The sequence below is a fragment of the Melospiza melodia genome, chromosome 11 (assembly GCF_035770615.1).
Source record: "Melospiza melodia melodia isolate bMelMel2 chromosome 11, bMelMel2.pri, whole genome shotgun sequence".
Lineage (NCBI taxonomy): Eukaryota > Metazoa > Chordata > Aves > Passeriformes > Passerellidae > Melospiza > Melospiza melodia.
The window spans coordinates 9,987,147-10,009,637 of record NC_086204.1 but is presented as its reverse complement, the minus strand read 5'-3'; the positions used below and the strand labels follow the sequence as shown (position 1 = coordinate 10,009,637).

Sequence of the window (22,491 nt, the reverse complement as noted above, 5' to 3'; positions counted from 1 at the left end):
TAAGAAATAATAATTGCCAGCATGTAATACCAACATGCAAGCCAAACAATCTCCTGCAGAAGAAGCGGGTGGGACACAGGGTAAGCAGGAGGCACAGGGTAAGCAGAGATGAGCAGCTTGCCATGCAACACCTCAGACAGACTGCACAGAAAACAGGAAAGACTGAAGAACACCCAACACCATCAAGCCTGAAATTAGAGTCAAATAAGCAAACATTTTGTGAAGAGAATAAAGGTATAATTTATCTGCAAAATACATCTAATCCTGCATGTTTCTCTTTCTCTGTGAAGACTTCCATCTCTCCAACATAACTGCATACAGTGAACAGTCTTCATAAAGGACCTTCAAGGGTTAAAACCCACAAAGCCAGCATCAGAGGGGAAGCAGAGTGGTTTTTCTCTTGGTTTCTTCTAACTGTTTATCAATACTTTACTGTTTGCAGAGCAGCAGAAATAGATCTTCAAGAAATTTACCTGTTGAGCACTTGAGAAGCCTTGTCCGACCTCTTTAAATGGCAGTCACTGCAATTACTGCAGTATCTCTATGCCTCTCTTCCCCTGGCAGGTCCCGAATCTCACTGGTAAGGCAGGAATGCTAAGCTGACCATGCCTGGGACACTGCACAACAATAGTGCAGATTCCTGAGTGATTTCAAAATCCTTGAGCTCTTTTGAGCCTTGTAAGTGAACAGCAAACCCTTGGAAGAAGGTGAATTACTTCTGCTATGCAGGATGAAAAATTACATGGGAACACAGCTTTCAGGACTGAAACTGGGACACTGGATAGCACTGGTTATAGCACTGATCCTTTACTCCTACAGGAATATCCATTTCAATAAACCTGAAATCCATCTGTCAGCCCCTCTAGTAGTAATAAAATTTCCAATGTATCAGAAAAGCTCACCAATGTCATGGGAAGAAGCACTGGCAGTCTAAAATCAGACTATCATTAGAGATAGAAGTGATTTTTTACTACCTGGCACAGACTGGCCAAGAGGCAGAGCAGACTGAGCCAGAGGGACCTCCTGTTGCCTCCCCAAGCTGAAACTTCTTTGTCTGCTTATTGTTCTTAACCTCCTCTGTACACTTAGCACAGTGACTGGCTTTAGCCTGGAGCTTAGCCTGACACTGGGGCAGTGGGACACACTTTCTTTAACTTTAGCAGGTTTTTCAGCTATGAAAGAAATAATTATCACTCAAGTCAGGAGAAGTGGGGAAAGACAGAAATATGACAGGCAAGTACTTTGCATTGTTAGCCAGCTGAAATAGAGAAATTTTCATATAGGGAAGTTTGGATTAAAAAACCACACACAACACCATTCCTACTCTGAGTAAAACCTTCTCAAAGCATTTTTCTGAGTGCTTTTCTCAAGACCTGCTGGCAGCTAATACTACCATTGTGGACTGCTGGCTCCTTCTGCTTTCACATCTGGGTAGGAAGTTGGCAATGGACTTTAGAAGAAATGCACCTCAATCAAAGGGAAGATTTTAAAACTTCATCATGAAAGCAATGTGATACTAATATTAGCTGACAAGATTTTAAGAGTATTGATTGGAGGTGGCAAGGGGGCCCCAGCTTTGAATTCCCAAAAGCAGCACAGCTTTCAGTAAATGCTGAGTACTGACTCTGAATACCAGATGTTTTTGAGAGATATTAAAAAATTGAGATATCCAAAGTTATTAAGCATCTGAAAATCCTTGTTTGTATTTACCACTGAAGCAATAGTTTGTGAAAATGCATCTCAGACTATTAGGATTTCTAATCCAAGGTTTTAAAAACATTAACCATATGTCCACCTAAAGGTGCATCTTTCTGTCACACTCTCCTCTGATGACACAGATGTGACACAATTACGAACACGTTACTCTTACAGAGGTTTCAAAACTTAGAAAAAATGTCACACCCTAAAATTCACTAAAATCTACTTACAAAAAGTTTATTGATAAAGTATTTGTCTTATATTTCATAATGAAAGTATTTACACTTCTGCATTAGAGGATGCACAGATGAACTCAGTGAAGTTTTAATTTCAGAAAATTCTTTTTCATAAAAAATGAAGTGGGTTTTAATATTCAGTGATCCTTGAGCTTTACTGCCCACTGAGTATCCTCCCCACCTAAAGGTTTGACATCTATATTTCCAGTAGAGGTGAAACATTTAGCACAATATTCTAATATGACAGATCACACTTGTTTCTCTTTTTTACAGTTCATGCCAGCACAAGCTAAAAATGATTTAATAGTGCAATAAGTAATAAATGTATGTTTTCCAGGTACCTTAGTGAAGACACAAGTCGTCACAGCAGAACATAAAAAATATTCCCATTACAGTTTCCATAACTGATGGCTTCCTTCAAGAAACTGCTTTCTTACCTATCTTAATGCCTATTATAGCTCTGATTCTCTCATTAAGAATAACTTACATGTATTTTGCAGATAACTGCCTTATCCAAGGTGCAGAAGTACATGTCTGCTTTGAAATAAATAAAAAGTAACATGTGGTGCTTAGCACGTGTTTGCAAAACAAAAAACCTATGCAGATGTAGGGAAAAGCTGGAGCCCTCTCTCCCCACCCAAACTCTAAGACCTTCTATCTGGGCCAGACTTTGATATTTGCCCCTTGGCTAGGAATCCACATCTCCCAGTACACACTTAGCTGCAGCAAAGTAGCCTTGCAGGCAGGCCAACTTCAACGAACCACTAGTGGTATCATCATTAAAATCCCGCTGAAGGTCACCATGGAAACCGCCTGCTGAGGCTTCGCTGCTGCATTCGGCATCTCCTAATCAGCTACCATGTGAAATGCAAATTCAGACAGTCTGAAAATTAGTCAAGAAGAATAGAGGATGAGGATGCAGATATGTGAAATATTCATGTGCTTCATGGAAAAAGGAAGACAGCATGAATGACACAACAAAGAACGGCCCCTGACATTCTCGCTATCATTTTGCATTACTGTTCACACCCTACTGTATTTCCAGGCCTCCGGTTCTGAAGTTGGTTAGATGAACTGCCATATTTAGAGTCTACAATAAATAATAATTAAAAATGGCCAAGGTAAAATGACTAATCGGTAAACCCACAAAGAGCTAGAGTGTATAAATTACACAATAGATCATTATTTCATCCTTTGTAACATCATCAAATTATCTTTTTAAGTCCAGTTGGTTTCATAAAAGGGGAAAATTGTCACTATAAATACAAAACAAAACACTGAGCACTAATCTTTTATTAATAGTCCAATCACTGTCTGTGAATGCAAGAAAATTTAAGGTTCAGAATTACAACCACTACTCTATAAATTGTATAATGCTTTATGTTTATTAAAAGTATTTCAGTGCTTGTGTTTATTTGGGTTTTCAAAGTAATCTTTAATTCATGTAGTCTGAATTCAGTTAGAATTGGTTACTAATAACTGTTCTTTGGTTTACAGCTTCTATCAGTTTGCCCTGTTCTTTTCAAAGTGGGAAAGTATTTCAAAACTGGCATCTCAGAACATTAACAAGCAAGCATTTATATTTTTTCACTAAGAAAGATATTTATTTTGTTTAGTTTCTTTTCATTTTAGAGCTTATAAAAGCAAGTACTCCCCCTTAAATACACTAATGACAGTAAGAACTGTTAGCTCTCGGCTTAAAACAAACACTGCTGAGATTTGCAGGAGTATATTGTTCAAATTCAATTATATTATGCCTGCCTGTATTTCTCTTAGTCTTGTCAAGAACCACTCCTTGCAAAAGAACTGCTGTTCAATTGTACTGAACAGCGCATCGCAGTTTTATAATGCAGACAAATGGGACCTGAACAATTTGTTTTTACTACTGAGTTACATTATATCTATTTTAATGCAGGCCCCTAGAGGAACAGGGCCAGTGCACTAATTTACTGTGCAACATAAAGGTGTATAGTTGTGTTTTTAGAAAAACACCCTACAGACGTAAGGCCCTATCCCATCCTGGCATGTGGAACATATCATTGTGCATTCTGGGAAAGCATTTTGTCATACTTGCAAGGAAGCCCAATGAAATTAGGAATCTAACAGTGTGACGTTTCCATCATTAATACCCTCAAATATAAATCATGAGAGACTTGTTTTGACAGCAACATTTGAGTGAGTTCAACAAGCAAACACTTATAGGCATAATCTGCAAATAACATAAAATCACACAAGTTCATTTACTTCCCTGGAAGCGTGCCAGCTTACATAAACTGGGGATCCAGCCCATGAAAAGGAAAATTACTTACTTCCTCTGAATAGTGATCTGAAGGGAGAGGTGGGTAGTCACACTGTTCTATCTTCTTGCACAGAGAGTACAAGTTCATTTTATCACCATAAAAGGGACTCTGCAGTGCAGCCATCTGTTTAAAGAAAATGTACAGTTTTCTTTTGCGTTTTTAAGTAAAGCTGTTTTGTCATAAAATCTGTAACAGTAACAAATCAAAAGTGATTCTTAATGACTCTCAATGCTCTGCTTAGAGGGAGCCCTGCAGTGATGATAACAGAAGTTCCAAAACTATTCCTATAACCACTGTATGTACTTATTCTATGTCGTACAACCATTGCTGTCACAATCCTTACAGCGCAATATCTGAATTACACACTGCTAGGGTTTTATTAATAGACAATTCAGTAGTTTACAATATTGTTGAGAGTGGAGGGTCGTTGCACCACAAGGGACACCAAAAAAAATCCAAACCTGTGCTTTTCCTCGTAAGACCTTTTATAAGAAAACACGTAACTTACAGGGAAACATTATCTAACCTAAAGCAATACATTGCGTAGGTAACACTAGATATTCATAGCAGATTTTGTAACCTTCCACAGCCATGACACTTGACTTCAATATAACTGGGGGTTTTGAAAGCAAGAAAAAGCTATCATCTATACTTCCAAAATCTCAGACCCAAAATCTTCACAATTCAGGATGTTATTCAAAAATACTTTAAAAAAAAATCCCCAAACTTCCATCAGAAGCACAGAACCAGCACCTATGGCAATAATCTATAATTACAATACAAAACTAAGAAAATCTGTTGCAGAGCACTTCTGTAATTGATCAGCTTAAAACCAGCTTTAATAAACCTACCCTTTATTTCCTGACAATGTTACAACTTGACATTTGAGATGGAAACAAATGCTATGGCTAGCTGGATTAGAAATTTAAAGATTCATTTAAAATCTCTCCATTCTGTTCAAAGCCTAAGAAATCTTTTATCTGCAGCAGCACGAATGGTGCTCTGAGTGCAGAGCTGCCCCAAAGTCAGTCACCCTTTTCTACATGTGCTAATAAGTTTGATTTTGGAAGGACAATGTGTACATTCCCCAGACAGGCAGAGTGTGTGTGAAACACGCTAGTCCATGCTGTGCTACTCAGTGAGCTTCAGCAGGGACAGGACAAGCTGAAAATGGCTCTCATCTGTCTTGTGGTCTTCCAGATAGAAGTTTAACTCTTTCATGTCTAAGCATCAATATCACTGGGGGAAATGTATGAAAAGAATTACCAAAATTCCCTTCCATTTATTTTATCTCTAATTTGCTCTCAAATAGTTCGGGACTTTTTCATATTACCTTCAACTAAGAATAAAAAATTTTAAAGCTCCCAAAACAAGTATTATGCTGCAGCTCCATCCTACACTCCTCCCAATCTGTATTACTAAGATAATGTTTATTTTTGTATTTACATGACATTGTCTCTTACCTTAAAAAGAATGTTAAAAATGCAAGCTGAAGACCAAAAAAGAAAAGAAAAAAAAGAAAAAAAGAAAAATCAACTGCAGGGTCTGTATGCATGCAGAAATTCTAAATAAATGCACAGATACTCATTTTCATACTCTAGGTGTTCATTAAAAAGTACTTTTGTTTGAATGCTGCCGAGTGTTAAAAAAATTCTGAATGTCCCCTAAGGAGTTAAAACAGGAATACTATATTTTCATGCATCTCCTGCTTTGACAGATGAAAAATGTCAACTGTCCTGTTTTTATTTTCAAGCTTTTGCACTATTCATCTGGTTCATTAGTGCATCTCGCTGCTGCCCCTGACAGCTGCTCGCCCTCTCCTCCCAGCAGCTGAATTTTTCAGGCTAATTTGATCCTCCACACTGAGACGATCGCTAGAATGATTGACTTGCTCCCTGACCTCCAGGGTCTGACTTTGCTGATTAGTATTCTGGGGGTGTCTGAGGGACGAAAGCCCACTGTCTGTCTTCAGGGCTGGTGGCAGCTCGCTCTCTCTCTTTTTTTTTTCCCTTTCTTTTTTTTTTTTTTTTTTTTTGAACTGTAAGCCACCAACCTACAACCCTGTAAGGATGCAATTGCTACGATGAACAATAAAAGGAAATGTGTAAGACCTACTTTTCCATGTAAAGGTCCATGTAGCAAAAGCACAGCATCTTGATTTTAATTAGTAAAGTCTACTTTGTTGCATATCAATTAAAACTCCACTGGTAGTGTTTTTGAGGTTTCAGAAATACCTGGGGCTCTAAAAAATTCAGACTTTAAAACATACTTCTGCAAAATCTTACTGGCCACACAGTTAGCATTGAATAATAGACTGTTACACACACGAGAAATAATAATTTTTAAAAACAAGTTAGTTTAAACCTAAATTAAAATGTAACTGAAGAGTTTAGCGGCAATTAGGCATTTACTGAGATGTGATAAACTTGCCACAGCTTTTCTCTGATTAAGCTGGAGACAATCCAGAGTACATATGAACACACATCACCATGAAATGAAGATAATACAACATGCTAAGATGCAGGCAATAGACAAATCATAGAAAGACACCCAGCACAAAAGTGCACAGATGAAAAAAAACCATTCATTAGTCCACACAAGTCTTGAAGAACCTTAAGTAAACACCTTCCAATAATTAAGAAAAAATACTAAGTGAGAAAAATGCTGAGCATATATTTCAAATTTGCTGTAACTGAAATTTCAAAATTAGAGATAAATTCTCAAGGTAAACTTCCAAAACAAAACAAGAAAACCCACCACAAATATCTGGTATGTTGCAGAATCAACTAAATGCACTTCTAAAAGAAATTAAAAGCTATAGTTGAAGACAATGCCCAATACTGTAGCTATATATCAACAACAAGGGTCCTAATAATTATTTTATTCTTGCAATAAGGAAAACAAACACTATCCCATATTGGCTTAAACAGCATCCTGGTAAAACACCTAAAATCAAAGGAGAATGGTATTTCAAGATGCTGAGTTAATCAATGGGACTGAGTTTATTTAGGTATTTTGGGATTGTCCACCACAACAAAGAAAAATGTAATAGTCACATAAGTGTTTAATATAGTCCACCAGCATTAAAGCAGCAAGCTTAAAAATTCTTTAGAAAAGTAATATTGATTTATATCCAGCAATTTAATTTCATATAACATAAAAGAAAAATTAACCTTGAACTGTGGGGGTTTTATATAACAGTAATTCAAAATTTTATTTATTTCCAGATTTTAAAAAATCCTCAAGTAAACCAACCAGAGGCAAAGAAATAGTATACTGAAAAATGCTTATCTACCTTTATGCTACCTTAGGGCGTGCACAAGTGTGCAAAGCAGAGAACTGAAATTCAAGGCAGCTGCCATGGTCAGTATTGAGGAATGCAGGATTAAGTTTTAGCTCAGAATTCAAACTTGTACTTGCTAGCAGCTGGACTTCCTTCCTTGAAAGATCCCCAATATTTAAAGCAACAGCTATACAAACACCTGCAAACTGCAGACTTGCAGTGTAGCTATTTTTCCTTTTAATATTCAAGGCAACATGTCAGTGCTAGAAAGTAAACAAATATTACTGGAGATGATTCACCTGGCAGCAACATCCAACCTCAACAGGCTGCCAGTGTCTGCTACACAATCCTAAAATAAACAAGGAGGTGCTGATACTGCTGAGTGTGTGCTGAATGAGTTCTGCTGACCCACTGAGGCAGGTGGCTTGTAGGTAAACAAAAAATGACTTGAGTAGATTCATTTCTACCTGGAACACGACTGGGGAGACTTCACTGCCATTGCTGATGGAACCATTTTTTCCCCAGCATCGTTCAACACAAGTGTTACTTCTTCTAATCAAGAAATTACATGTAAAGAACTTGGAAGATGTATTTGTTTTACAAGCCTACCTGTTCTTCACACCTTCATTTGCCTCCATTTCAATGAGCCCTGTACCTTTATTTTCTCAAAATATAGTATTATTTAAAATTATGTATCACCTACCAGTCTCAACTATACCAATAGAAAAACTAAGCAATTGCAATTTAGCCATCACAAGAGAAGTACAGAAAAATTACATGTGTGTGCAGCAGAAGTTGTTAAACTGAGAATTCATCCAAGTTAATAGCAGTAAGTACAATAAAGTTTTTTCATCATTTTACTTAAATTTAAAGTCTTGATAAAAATAAGAAATTTGTATTCAAGTATCTATATTGCAGTTTTTGAAAGTACTACTTACATATTCAAATCAGTCCTACTACTTCTCAATGCATTTATTAAATAACCATGTAACCCATCATGGGCCATGAAAACACCTAGAGCAATTTTTCATATGCTTGCTATTATTCATTTACTAATCCTTCAGTCACGGCCAGTCTTCAAGAAATTGCTGTAAAATCTTTGTAGCAAGCAGATTTAAAGGCAAGTTCAAGTAAAACAAAAATAAAAGTATTTCACATGCTTAAGTTATGTAAAGGGAGGAGGGCAGGGGAAGGGGGAAGTACAAGAGTGCTATTAAGTTCACTGTATATATCAGTATTACCTCATACAGCAGACAGCCTAGAGACCAGATGTCAGACTTGAAGTTGTAACCATTTTCATGTATTCTCTCTGGAGACATATAATATGGTGTACCAACTGCAAAAAACCACACGTATTTTTGAATGAAAATTTCTGTTGTTGTGCAGTAGTTAAATTACCGTTTTCCCAGTAGAAGAATATTTTTCATCTTTCTCATTTTGCTACATTTAAAACTTCAGCTCATACTTAGGACACTTCAGTTTGACAAAAATACACAAATTAGTATCTATTTCATCCAATGCAGCTTTATTTTCACTGCTCATTACCAGAGCTATGCAGTTGTAGAACACTTACAAATTTTGCTTTTAAGGAATCTTATAAGTAATTTGTTTCTCCTGAAGAGAACCAAGGGCAAATACTACACACATCTCTACTACTTTTCCAAACTGTTGGCACTGTGGCTAGAAACAACTCTAGAAATTCTCTGCCATGGGCTGAATTTTTTGTTTCACGAGTTCTGTTCTTCCTTTGAGAATATATAAATCTGAAAAGGCTGGTTTTGAAATTAAAAAACACAGGCACTTTGAATAGCTGAATTTAAAGCTGAGTCTGAGATTCGGGCCCTTCAGAGATGAGGGCAGGAAAACCAGCGAGCCCAGCAAAAGCTGAGGTTCCTAAGGGCAACTCAGGCATCAGCTGGAGCACCAAATTCCACAAGGGCTTTGCAGACCTGTGCCTGTCCCAGCTTAATTCTGCCTCAGAGCTGTCGGCTCTGGAAATGTCTGCTCTTGAAAAGCAGCATTTATGAGGACTGTCCCAGAGTAAATTTATGTTGGATGCTCCAGAACATCTCTCCCCTTGATTTTAATCAAACCCTACCCATCTGTGTCACAAGTTACTTGGAACAGAGAAATACTGAGAGATGTTTTAGGTCTATAAAAAATGTTATTACAAGGAAATAGCTGAGTGATGGTTTCATGCATGACAGAGCAATAAGTAGTTATGGAAAATAATGGTAATGGCAATTTTAGTGCATTGTTTCTGAACTTTCTCCCTGTATTCCCCAAAATGACTGCCTAACAGCACAAAAAGGCACAGATCTATACAGATTTTTATTTTGATTTTGTTTGAATATTTTCTTAAGCACTGAATCCTGATGATGAAAACCAGCTGATTTCTGTCAATTCAAGTTGATTTGATTTTGAAACTAAACATCTTGCAACACTATCATTGATTAAAATCAGCAATTTTTCATTTTTGTTCTTTGTCATATGAACTTCACATATTATTGTAACACAAGGATCTGGTTTCGCTTCTGCTCTTCTCAATATATGAGGCTAATTCAGAATTGATCTCTGTATGAATACTGAAGACAGAGATACAGTGAACATGTAAGTACTTCTACATCTGAATAATCAGGTTAAATAGCTTTAAGTAATCAGACAGATAATTTTACTCTAATAATTTCCAAAAGTTAAGGATTTTGTTTTGACAATGTGCCTTGCCTTCAAGAAATGCTGCACGTCAAACTATATCATGAGGAAGTAAGGATGAGGGAGAATGACTTTCCTGCTTGAAGGGCCCAGCTCAGATAGGTGGTTCGGGTTTTCCCTATCTCAGGTCAGGCCACTGCTGCTGGTAACCCATCATTTCACCTGATCTGCTCCTTGGCAAACAGCATTGAAAACCCATATAAACTGCTTCTGTAACAGACTGGCAAAGACCAAGATCCTCACGTGATATCCTCCAAAGAATCTGGTCCCCTAAAGATGCTGGGGAGATTTCCTGCTCTGGAAAAGCTGAGAGTGCCAGAGCCCCTCCCTCAGCACTGGGCTGAGCACTCAGTGCACCTCTGAACTGACTAACAATGGTAACAGCTTAAAAGCAGAAAGGCTGGGAAAAGGCAACTCCAGAGAGTTCTGTGGGAGACATTTACTCTCACAGGATGTTTGCATCCACCCACAACTAAGAATGGTCTTTTCCCTGTGAAACAATATAGGCAAGCAGATGGGTAGACCACAATGCCAAAATAACTACCAAAATATCCAGAACCAACTCTGGATATATCTAGTTTTCTAATGTATCACCATCAGTATTTTAATGGGCACTTAATAACAGATATCTTAAGATTAGAACTGCAACTGAGCGTTTGGAATGATACAGGTTTCATACTTTTATTATCTTACTATTTTATTTGCCTCTTGAATTTTTTTTAATACCCCAAGGACTTGTGAGCTTGGATGCCTGCAACATTTCAGCTGCATTTTGTATCCATCAATTAAAGCACTAGTTTAGTATATTCTGATGCTTTGTTGGCAGAATGCATCTAACAGAAATAAGTTTAACAGTGATGTGTTTGTTCAGTGGCTGCAGCAGCAGTGCCTCTGCTGCTCTGAGGTATCACACAAGTGGCTGGCAGTGAGTAATGTGCCAGAAAGAGGCTTCACAGAATCCACAGGGGGCAGCTGAAAACACTGAGGTTTGAAGGTTCATAGTCTACCAAAAGCAAAGGTAATTTTAACCAGTAGCTCTGGGAAGCCTGCTGATACATTAGGGGTCTGATATGACCGTGAAAGATTGATGATAGTGAAAAGCAAGAACAAATGTTCCCATTTTACAGCATTTAGCCTAGTGTAACACCTCCACTGCAATGCAACCTGCAGCCCCCCACGGCCAACTAGTGAGAGGAATCGAAATTAGTTCTGTTACTCATGGAATCACACAAACAACCTGAAGATTCAGACATCATTACTACTTGTAAACTGATTTTAACAGAACATGACACTAAAGATTCATTATTCTGACATTCAGGAACTACTGAAAGCATTGCAATGATCCTTTTAACACAGTGAGCACTCTCAGGACATAGCTGTGCTGCTGGTAAGCAACTACCAGTGTGATTCTATGTTTTATTTGCTTCCTGGATCTTTTTTTACTGTTAAGTGAAATACAGCATCCCAGTAGTACAGAGATATGCAACTTCCTCACTTCCTTTACTCATCTGAAGACATTGAAGTGGCATAATAAGAAAATGAGCTAAATCATTGAGGTGCCTACATTTTTAAGAACAAAATAACTTCAGTGTTTTGCTTGCTGCATTTGCAGGCCTGTGATATCCTGCAAGTCTGAACAGTAAACTCCTTGAAAGTGGTCTGAGTCACATACAGTGTCTTCTCAGAATCTGCTGCTGCTCTGGAGCTCCCTCCCTCTAAAGATGCTGCAGATCCAGAAAGTGTTAATTCTTTATGCAAGCTTCCTGTTACTGGCAGAGGGAATAGACATAATGGAATTGGGGTTAATACAGAGCAGGGAGCTGATTTGAAGGATCAGAGGCAAAGAACCTAATACAGAAAAAGGAATTATGATATCAACAGTCCATCTTACTACCTGCATAAACATATAACTCACAATGCATCTGAGTAAAGTTAAACAAGTGCATCAAGGAGTGGAAAGAAGTACAGTTAAGTTCTGAAATAGTTACTAGCTCTAAAAGCTATCAAGCAATTTTAGGCTGAGAGAAAAATCTGCCTGGTAAATGTTAAATATACTTGTACAAAACAATGCAGTGGTTCATTCAGGACAGGTTTAACAGACCACAGTTTTACAAATGGCCACATAACCATTATTGAAATTCCATGCACTGGCATACATAACTATCAGAATTCAGGAAGGGGGCTAAAGAGACCAAATTTCAGTAACCAAAACACATGGTTTACGAATGACTCAGTGTCTGTAAGACCACAGCAACTTTTTAATATAGAGTTCAATACAACATGCTTAACAAGATGAATGTGGATGCTGAAGACAGACAAACCACATCACAAACAAGAAGCCTGGAGGTCCTTTCCAACCCTACTGATTCTATAATGTTCAGGGTTTTGTACTTATTTAATATAGCTATAGGAGATGTCTAAGTCAAAATACTGCACTTATCCAAAGTAACTCTGCAACCTAGCCCACAATGTGCAAACAGTCCTTCTACATAAGTCAATCTATAAATATCTTGAGTTATTTTATAACAACACAATCATTTCTCTTCAGCTTTCAAACTACTGTAAGAGAGCTCATGTTTCTGTACATAAACTACAAGAACTATTTTAACACAGCTTCCTTGATGACTGCAATGACTCAGCTGCAGATTCCCCTGCCAGCATTACTGTACACTGAGGGTGCAGGTTCTGAGTATGGCTGGGTATTTAAGTGGAGTTTATTCTATTCACAGAATGGTGCTGCAAACCAGCACCTCAGCACAGCCCCTACTGCATTAGAGACACACATGGGAGAGGAGAGTATCTGCACACATTTTCACAAGGTATTTTATCCTCCACAACCTGTGTGAGTTTCTAGTCAAGCCCCTCACATAGCATAGTCTGTGCTGGGGACAGCAGTATCACAGAAATGACAGAAGTTGTCAAAACACAGAAGACCAGAATTCCATGCAGATGATTCTCTGCATTTGAGCCTTTTCAGAAGATTGCAGATCTGCCTGCTCCTTTGCCCTGCAAGAAGGGAGGCCCATGCTGGTGGCAGTGCCTGCCTGGACAGCACACTGCAGCCTTACAGCACTGCAACAGCAGAGAGATCAAGTGATTCTTTTTGTAACTGAAATATGAAAATACTTCTCTTTACATCCACTGAATGGCTAACAAAGAAAAAAACACATATCCATGAGCTGGTCTTAGAACTGCCATTTCACCAAAGAGCATAAGGCCTGGAATTCAGCCATTAAACAACAGCAGCAAGAAAACCCTAACAGAGTTGTAGGGAAAGGAGTAGGAAGTCTTTGTTGGACCATATTCCCCTTTCAAATATAAAGTCTTCTGAAAACAAGACATTTTGTCAAGTTTGTATCAAATCAACAATGCCTCCACTTCCTCCGCCCTTTTGTAAGAAATGTTTTCCATTTCCAAAAAGATATAGGCATGACAATAGTAAATTATTGATAAAGCTGTATAGAAGGAGTTAAGAACATGAAAAAACCCTGTCCAGTGCAGTTTTTTCATTTGTTTCAAATGGACCATCAGTAAAGATTCTAATTAAATCAGTATTATTCATAATTAGCAGTTAGAAGCTGTAGCTAATTAAAATTTTAGTACATTTCTTTATCTCTGAAAGCCTGAATCTAGTTTGCTACTGAAATTTTTATAAAGCCTGTAAACAAGTATAAATTGCTACACATATGTTTGTAATTTACTAGGTTATGTGCACCAAAGGTTTATGGAATCATAAAAAGATACAACTTTGAAAGAAATTTCAAGAAAACCTGCATCAGAAACTGCAGAAGAAATCAATTTAAGAAGTGGTATCTGCTAGTGACGACAAATCAGAAAGGCAGTCTCCTCTGCAGCCTAAGTTAACAGCTGACACAAACCTTTTTTCTAGGCTGAATTCTGACATTAGGCCATAATTAAGAGGGAAATAGGAAATAAAGAGATGGGAAAAAATAAAATAAAAAATAACAACTCTTCTACCAAGACACAGCCACCAACAGAAGAAACAAAGCTGCCATCCTCCCCTTCTTCCCCACTCTCTGGATGATTCTTGGATCTGTAAAAGATGAGCTTTAAAGGGCTCAGGGGTATTACACTGTTTTTAAATCTGGCACAGTCTTCAGCTTTTTTTAATTTCCAGCTCAGCCTTCACAACAATTCCCCTGCCAGGAGCCAAAATAATCCAGGTTTGAGGCAGTCTGCTCCTCTTTAACTTCCTGGCTTGTGCCTCAGAATGCAAGTCTGCTCTCCCACCCTCACTGCTGACCTGTGCCTTATTCCTGAGCTCCTACTCCTTAGATTAGGATTTCCAGCTCCCTCTTCACAACCTACTTCCATCTGCAGGCAGGAGCAGAGTCCACCTGCAAGAACCCAACCCAGCCTCCCCACAGTGCTGCCAGAGATGGCCCCTGGCTTCCAAGGGCAGCAGGAACAGCAGCACTTTGGGTGCCCCCCTGTGAGAGCAGCAGATCTTCAGTGTCACATGTGACTGACCCCCAATTCCAGCCTGGGCTCTGCCCTCCTCCTCACCTCCTGCCAATGCAGGGCTGCACTCTGTGTCTGGGTTCCTATTAACACCTCACCACTGACTCATGGCTTTGACTTCACCAGTCTGCACCAAACATGGGAAAAACTGGGAGGCACAAAGGAGTGACCAAAGGCTTTTTGGAGGACAGGGAAACAAGGAGTGTCAAAAGTTTCCCATCCAAAATATTATATTTTTAGCCATTAACACATGTATCACTCACATCTCAAATGTGGTACAAACATGCAATCAATAAACAGGCTTGAATTCAGCAACCACCAAACACAGACAATTCAGTGAGGGAAAAGAATGTTTTTGTATCTAAAAAACCTAACTTAACAAAATTATGAACAATATTCCCAACATTTCTCTTTAAAGCAGATGTTACTCTATTTACAAGGTTTTTCTCTTCTACAGAGATCCTCTTAGATTCTGTCATTCATCTGTTACCTACCTTTAAACTTAAAATATATGCCAAATATTTAACTTTTCTTCTTTAAAGGCCTCTTAATAATCCTCATATTCACATGCTACTCAAAAGATACACATTACATGAAAATTTTGTTTGGATAGAGATAATACATTGCTAGTTTTGTGTGCTAGCAAAGAACAAACTAAACATTTCAGAAAACTTAGAAAGACAAGAATAGAAAAAAGCTTTCTGGGAATTGGTTTTGTTAATTTTGATCTCCCCTCAACTACCTAAGCTTACATTGAGAAATGTCACCTTAAAAAATGGAAACTCCCTCTGAGAGCCCTTCAAACCCATGTAGCCAAGAGGTCATTAATGCCACTCATGCAGGCACACACAGAATTATGAGACTCCTTCCAACACTGAATAAAGTTCAAGTCAATTTTTAAAAAATACACCTTATTTTTTCCTAGCATTTCTAGGAAACACTATTGTCTTAAAAACTTGTTCAGAGGTAGAAATGTACACTAAATTATGCAAACAAAGGAGGGGAAATACCCAAAGTATTCTGAACGAAATAACTCAGTGTTACAGTGTTTCTGTATTTGTCCATGGTGCTGACCATTTTTTTATTAAGAACAACTTTAATATTTTTGTTATTACTTAAGAACATCTTTAGCTGGTCCTAACCCTCTTCTTCTTCCTCCTGAGTGGGCACAGTATTTCCACCATGTAAAATTCTCTACCTGTCCAACACCTGTACCTCAGAGAAAGCTTACCTAAAGAATGTGCAGCTGTGGTTTTGGAGCTGAAAAATCGACCAAGTCCAAGGTCTCCCAGCTTTACTACTCCTGTAGCTGTAATGAACACATTTGCTGGCTTTATATCTGGAAGAAAAATAAATTTAACAATTTCAAAGTCACAGTGAGGTTGCAAGAAAAGCTTCTCTTCCATTAATAACAGACCCAAAGAGGATTTTATTTACAGGTAATAGTGGTAAAATTTGACAGTGCTACTCAGAAAAAATGGGTCCAGAATGTAGAATTTCAAATACACTATTTTAACATTACAACCATCACTCAAGCAAAGAAGACCAAGACCACAGAAAGTATTTTTTAAAAAAAAACAAGCAAACAAAAAAAACCACACCCCCAAAGTCAAGAAGAATATACAAGGGAGTTCATTACTATTTTATATAAGCTACATACAGAGACTTACATTAGAACTAGAGAAGCTCTTTTGTTATGTCTTAAAATAACAGCCTAAATATGTTTTCAAGAACTGTACAGCATTTTTCATCACTTTTGCTGATCAAATTAGCCACAGTGGCATAACGTCATTTATTTGAAATAGATAACTGATTCTCTATAAGAGCAGGCATTAAGAAAGAAGCAAGTTTACTCAGGAGAATGGTTATTTGAACTCGTCAGTGGAATTGGGCTAATCAAGTAGAAACAAAGAAAAATAATGATGTATACCCCAGTTATTTTTCACAAGTAATATCCAGTTTAAGTTTTAATCCAATCCCTTAGAGACAACAGCAGAGACTCTCATTCTATGATTTCCAGCAAGATACCTGCCTTGTTAGTCTCCTAGATAAACTGACCTGTTATTTGTTTGGCAAGGGAGTTTAGCTCTTACTCTGCTGAAGAGCAATCCACCCTAGCCCTAAATTTACAGAAATCAGTTCACTTTGATAAGAGGGGATTACAGTTTGCATAAGATACAGACACAGTAAAAGGAATGGTTAATAACCCTTCAAGCACCAGCATTTTCAGGTTTCTAGTAAAAAAGTTACAAAACCTTAAAAGCTTTAGAGGAAGACAGAACCAATTATGTGCTCCTGCTATCTGACCCAGTTTTCAGGAGTTTGGATAACCCTTTGTGTAATAATCCAACATGGATTTAGCTCAATTTAAAAATAGCTTTAATTGCCATTGCTTTTGGCATATAACCATGGAATCACTAGATTTGCCATAGGTTTGCCAGAAGCTCTGAACTTAGTACTTCAGTTTAAGGAATTGAAATTCTTTTGTTATGAGCTAAAATATACAGAAATTAATTTAATTATAAACATATTAAAGGAAGATACTTGCACCCTATGGAAAGAATCTGTATTCTATGTCTTTCTCTTTGTATCATTCACACTTGCAGGGACCTGTACAAATGCACAAAGGGGGAAAAAAAGGAGAATCACAAGGGAAGGGCATTTGCAGGGGCAAGAGTATCTAAGCTCATCTGCAAAATTTCCAGCTGCAAATAACAGAGCCCAGCAGACACTGAGGGACTGTTCCTATCAGGCATTGATTGAGCCATATTCTAGCACAGGGAACCACCAACCTAGGACAGGCAATGTCACCTGAAGCCACACACAACTCACAATCCTATAACCAGAGGGATTTCAGAAGGGGGAAAAAATAGCAGATCTAAGAAGAAGCTATACTATGATCTGTTTTCTTTGACTCAAGAGTTATGAGGTGAAATAAAGACCCCATCCAGAGGAGACAGTATCACCAAGGTTGAAAATGGGCCAAGGAAATTTAGTACCTGACAGGAAAAGCTGGCAACTACAAGGGCGGCTGTACAGAGATTGGAAATAGTGGAAAGGAGCAGAGAACTGGAGGAAATGCTCACACCTGCACATAATCCAACAGAGAAGGGTCTGTACATCATAAGCAAGCAGAACAGGAGCAGATACTCTTAAGACAACCAGGTGCAAGAGTAGTAAAGAATGGACTGACAGATCTGTGCAAGGCAGGCAGCAGCACTTGAGTAAGACAACAAGCAAATATAGAAGAATAAATACAGGGCAGAAGATAGGAGCCAGAAAAATGAAGTAGCTATGGCAGGGTATCCATCACTCACAGACTTATTGCTTATTTTGAAAAACCTGCTATCAAACAAATGCCTACCACAACAAATGTACAACCACAAACTTCTCTCAGTTTTCTATTACTCATAAAATCTTACAGAAACATGCAATGTTTCAGCTGTCAAAATTGATTTCAGCCACTTTAATTCTCACATAGTCAAAGGTATAGTAAGGACAAATCATCTTTGATCCTGTATTACCTCTATGCATAACACGACGAGAGTGCATATGTTCCAAGGCACTGCAAAGCTGAACAAAGTACTTCCAAACTGTTCTTTCAGGAATCAACCTCTTCTGTTTCTTAAAATGCTTTAAAAAAACATGGTTAGTGAATATTAAAAATTAAAACTTGCATAAAATTACTGAAAAAAAGAAGACAGAAAATTCTTAATTAAAAAATAAAAAAATACAAGAGGCTCACAATCTAATGAGAAAGGTTTAACAGAATTTCTTGACACAGAAAACTTTCCCCTTAAATATTAATATATGTATCATCACTGCATGTATATAAGTCAGTCTACACACAGAGCCATAAATAACATTAATGAAATAAAAATCCTACCCCAAAAAAAGGATTTATACAGTATTTAGCACTCCTCATTACTGGATTAATGTGGTCAGAGTAATTTAGTGTAAAGCAGCCACAGAACAAATAAAGGCCAGATACAAAGTTATGTGCCACAGAACGTCCCAAATTAAATACACTTCCTTACACCAAAATTAATTTCCATATCCTCATTTTCTAAAACAAAACAAACAAAAAAAAAAAAAAAAAAAAAAAAGAAGAGTAGTGTCACACAGTCACAAAGATCATGTAAGAAGAATTGGTCACATTAGTTTTAAAAACTTCTGCAGTACATGAAAGGGAATTAAAGGAACTGATTTCTGAAAACTTCACAGTGATGTAACTCCTGTTCAAATATTTTCTATCCTGTATAAAAACCCATTCCTGATCATTGGTAGCAGTTCACTGGCCTGTTAAAGCTTACACAAAAGAATTACACTCTGCTATACACATCAGCTTCAAATGTGGTATTCAGGCACTGAGTAACAGTCCTACAAAGATATCTACTGAAAACCTGGAATTCAGCCAATGTTAAAATGTAGAAGTTTCATCATTATAAATTCTTCAGGAAAAGGGAAAAAGATGGAAAAATTGTTGCTTGTTTAGCCTATGTTTCCAAAGAAATTGTATTGTGTCAGGTTTTGAAGTTCCACACAAGTAGAAAATGCACAAAAAACATTAAGACTTGCAAAATTTTAGATGGAAAGCAAAGCACTTGATGTATTTTAATTGTGAGTACAGACAGACTTTACACATGCACGCTTTAACAAAGTTCACATAGCAAACATTTATTAAATTGCAAAAAAAGAAAAAAAATCATACTACGTTAAAACATGCCAGTGAGAAGTTGACAGCTGCATCTGCACATTACAGAAACACAGGAGTGTGAGAGAGAGGCTTTTAAACTACCTATAGCAAAATGCATCAGTCGTACAAAGGATCTTAACATTCCACCAAATGTTTTTCGTTATAGGCATTATTTCAAAATGCATTTTCATTTAAATGAGGTAAAGCATATAAATTACGTCTTTAAATATAATTTTCTTTCACTCTTGGACTGAATCCAAACAAACCCTGTGTATCTGTTCTCCCCATAGCTGGATTTGCATATCAGAGGATTGTTTGATGTCAACAGGAAGATGGAGACCAGGTTTCTTTTCATTTAAAAACAAATACACAATACATCTAAGTATGTGTACATGAAAGCACAGTTCCTTGATTTAAAATGCATTCTGAAATTATCATAATTATAACTAGGTACTTTATTTAAACATTCTGAATTATTATTTTCTAACTCGAATGCAGTGATGAAATGCCATTCACAAAATGCCTGAAATGGGAAGATTTTCAATCACACATTCCCATTCCCATTTACCTAAAGTACCGCAGTGTACTTTCAAAGTATTTATGTACAAGTTTTCTTTTAACACTTTATTCACTTGCCATCCCTAGTACTGTAGCTGATGTACACTACAAAATTGGCTTCAGTTCTTACAGTGCAAGTATGCAACTTAAAGTGGTCTCACTCTGCTGAAGGCATTAATAATTTTGCAGGACAATAATAACCTCCTCCTGAAAACATCAAAAATATTACTTAACCCCAGAGAATTTATCCATCTAAAGAGGATAGAAAAGAGAGCTGCCACATTTGCTAACAATGTTTAAACAAAGAAACAGGTAGCATTTTAATTTGTATGGGCTTAAAAATAATTATATTATCTTTAAAATAAACTCAATTAACATTTTATTGTTTGGTAATTAATTACTCTTTTTCCCTCAAAAATGTTCTCAATTTTTTCTTAGGCTTTTGTCTACCAACAGACAAAACAGTGATGAAAAGCCATCACCAAAAAGATGAACTATGCAAAACCAGCTATTGAAACAAGTTGTACTCTTTTAGGAAACAATCCAGCAGACACAGTTAGTTCTGAGGAAAGTCAAAAAGAAAATTCCGTTTCTGTTTAGAACCTTACCTTCTAACAAGAAATGTAAGTTGATGGAAAACACAGGCAAACCTATTTTTATGCCAAACAGCATAATTAAATTCATATAGCACACATGAACTGTACTCAAAGCAGGATCCTTTCCTTTCTCCTTCATTTTAAAATAGTCCACAATGCAAACTGCAGTTATAACAATTGCGGCGTTTGCTCCCTCCCTACAGGGAAGCCAAAACGCAGAAGAGAAGATGCTGTAACAATAATTTTTCACCTCTGTAGCAGCACAGCAAAGAAGCAGCACAGCCAATGCTGAACTAATCCACTGCTTGATGCCTGAAGCATCCAGAGGTCCACAGCACCCAGTCAACCTCCCAGAGCTCTCTCCCACTGCACACAGGTTGGCACTACCTGCCCAGAGGAAGAATACAGCCTGACATACAGCCCCCTCTGAAGTGCTCTCATCTTCAAAACTTCATTATTCTCCTTCTTCTACCTGTCTTAGGCTCAAAGGACAGTCCTGATGTCCCTCAGACCACTGACCTTCTAGGGTGTGACATTAAAAAAACATGATCCTGTCTGAGGTGAAAGATCAATCTCAAACTAGCTGAAACTGGGCAAAAAGGGAGCTGCTTGTACATGTGCATTAAAAATTTGGGCAGTGCTGCAAGCAGTGCTTTGTCAGGTAAGTAGAACACCAGGCACACTTTGGCAGCAGGCTGGCTCCCTGAAACCATTGTTTGTTTCAAAAGCCATATCCCATGAAACTTCCATCTCCATCTCAGAATAGAATTACAAAAAACTAACTTTGAAGAGTCACCACAATGTCAGTACATCGTGGATAAAACTGCAATTCAGTCATTTAATACAACTGGACATTTTGGTGGTCATAAATTTGGTAATCAAATGCCTTAAAGAGCTTTAAGGCAGGCAGACTGCATCGCCAGTTCATATTTTTATCCCTTTTACAGAATGACTGAGCAGTTTCATCATGGAAAAACAGAACTCTCCTGGTTCTCTAATGGATTGCTTAAAGAAAAATTAAATACTCTTCAAATGTTTGCATAATAATGAAATTAAACACAGCTGCCCTGCACCTAAACAGCAAATGCCATTCAGTTTCTTGACAAACAAAAGATCGATGGAGAAAAAAAAATCTAAAATCAACAAAGGCAGGAAGTCATATTATACTGAGTTTCTGAAGATGATGCTTTAAAGGTCAAACTCCAAAAGTAAAAGTGACAGCAGTTAGCAGCTGGTCCTACCTGAGCTTAAAAGGACAATTCAGACAATACTTACAGCAAAGACACAGGACTATGTTTGGATTTTCTAAGAAAGCTAAGATTTCCTGCAGGTGAATAGAGAGTGAACCCAGATAATTTCCACACAACTAGAAATTCAAATATGACTGCCTACATCTCCATAACCATGCCTGGACAAAATTTAGCATTCAGTTCTGAGGTTGGTGTATTGAAGGATTTTGAGGTGTGATTTAGTCTGGTTTAGGTCTCACTGAATAGAGAAAAAATAGGAATAAATAAGAAAAAAGACAACACAATGAGTGTTTAAGAAACTAACTGAAGTAAAGTAAGCAAGATGTTTATGAACTTCTCTTGCAGAGAGTTGATAAATTGATCATCTAAACAATTTTGCAGTGTCATTATTTAAGAAAAGAAAAGAACTGTGGAACTGTCAAAGAAGCCCACACAAACACATATCTGAATTTTCCCCTGCACATGCTGTAGCCTAGAGCTGTTATTGAAAGACAGTATTTGGAAGAAAAGTAAAATGAGAATGATGATTTCATTACTTTAAATAGATTCCTTCCTTTCTTTCATGATTCCATTAGAATCTTGATCACACTTTTTGTTCTCATGACTTCATTTACAGCTTACAAAAATATATATCACAGAAGGTTTTACACTTTACTGTATAAACTTGTAACACAGTGATT

General features: G+C 37.4%; 1 protein-coding gene across 4 annotated transcripts in view; it reads right to left on the bottom strand.

Annotated features, from left to right (window-relative positions):
- The window catches only part of NEK7 (NIMA related kinase 7), a 66,926-nt gene that overhangs the window by 9,157 nt on the left and 35,278 nt on the right, over nucleotides 1-22,491 (bottom strand). For 3 of the 4 annotated variants that reach the window (XM_063165538.1, XM_063165539.1, XM_063165540.1), the window contains exons 6-9: nucleotides 18,236-18,344; nucleotides 15,943-16,050; nucleotides 8,759-8,853; nucleotides 4,244-4,357 (exon numbers count right to left, since the gene is read on the bottom strand). In XM_063165538.1, coding sequence (XP_063021608.1) covers nucleotides 4,244-4,357; nucleotides 8,759-8,853; nucleotides 15,943-16,050; nucleotides 18,236-18,344 — 426 coding nt within the window. Of the gene's footprint in view, nucleotides 1-4,243; nucleotides 4,358-5,697; nucleotides 5,724-8,758; nucleotides 8,854-15,942; nucleotides 16,051-18,235; nucleotides 18,345-22,491 lie in introns of all 4 variants that reach the window. The other variant, XR_010028965.1, reaches the window with a different exon arrangement.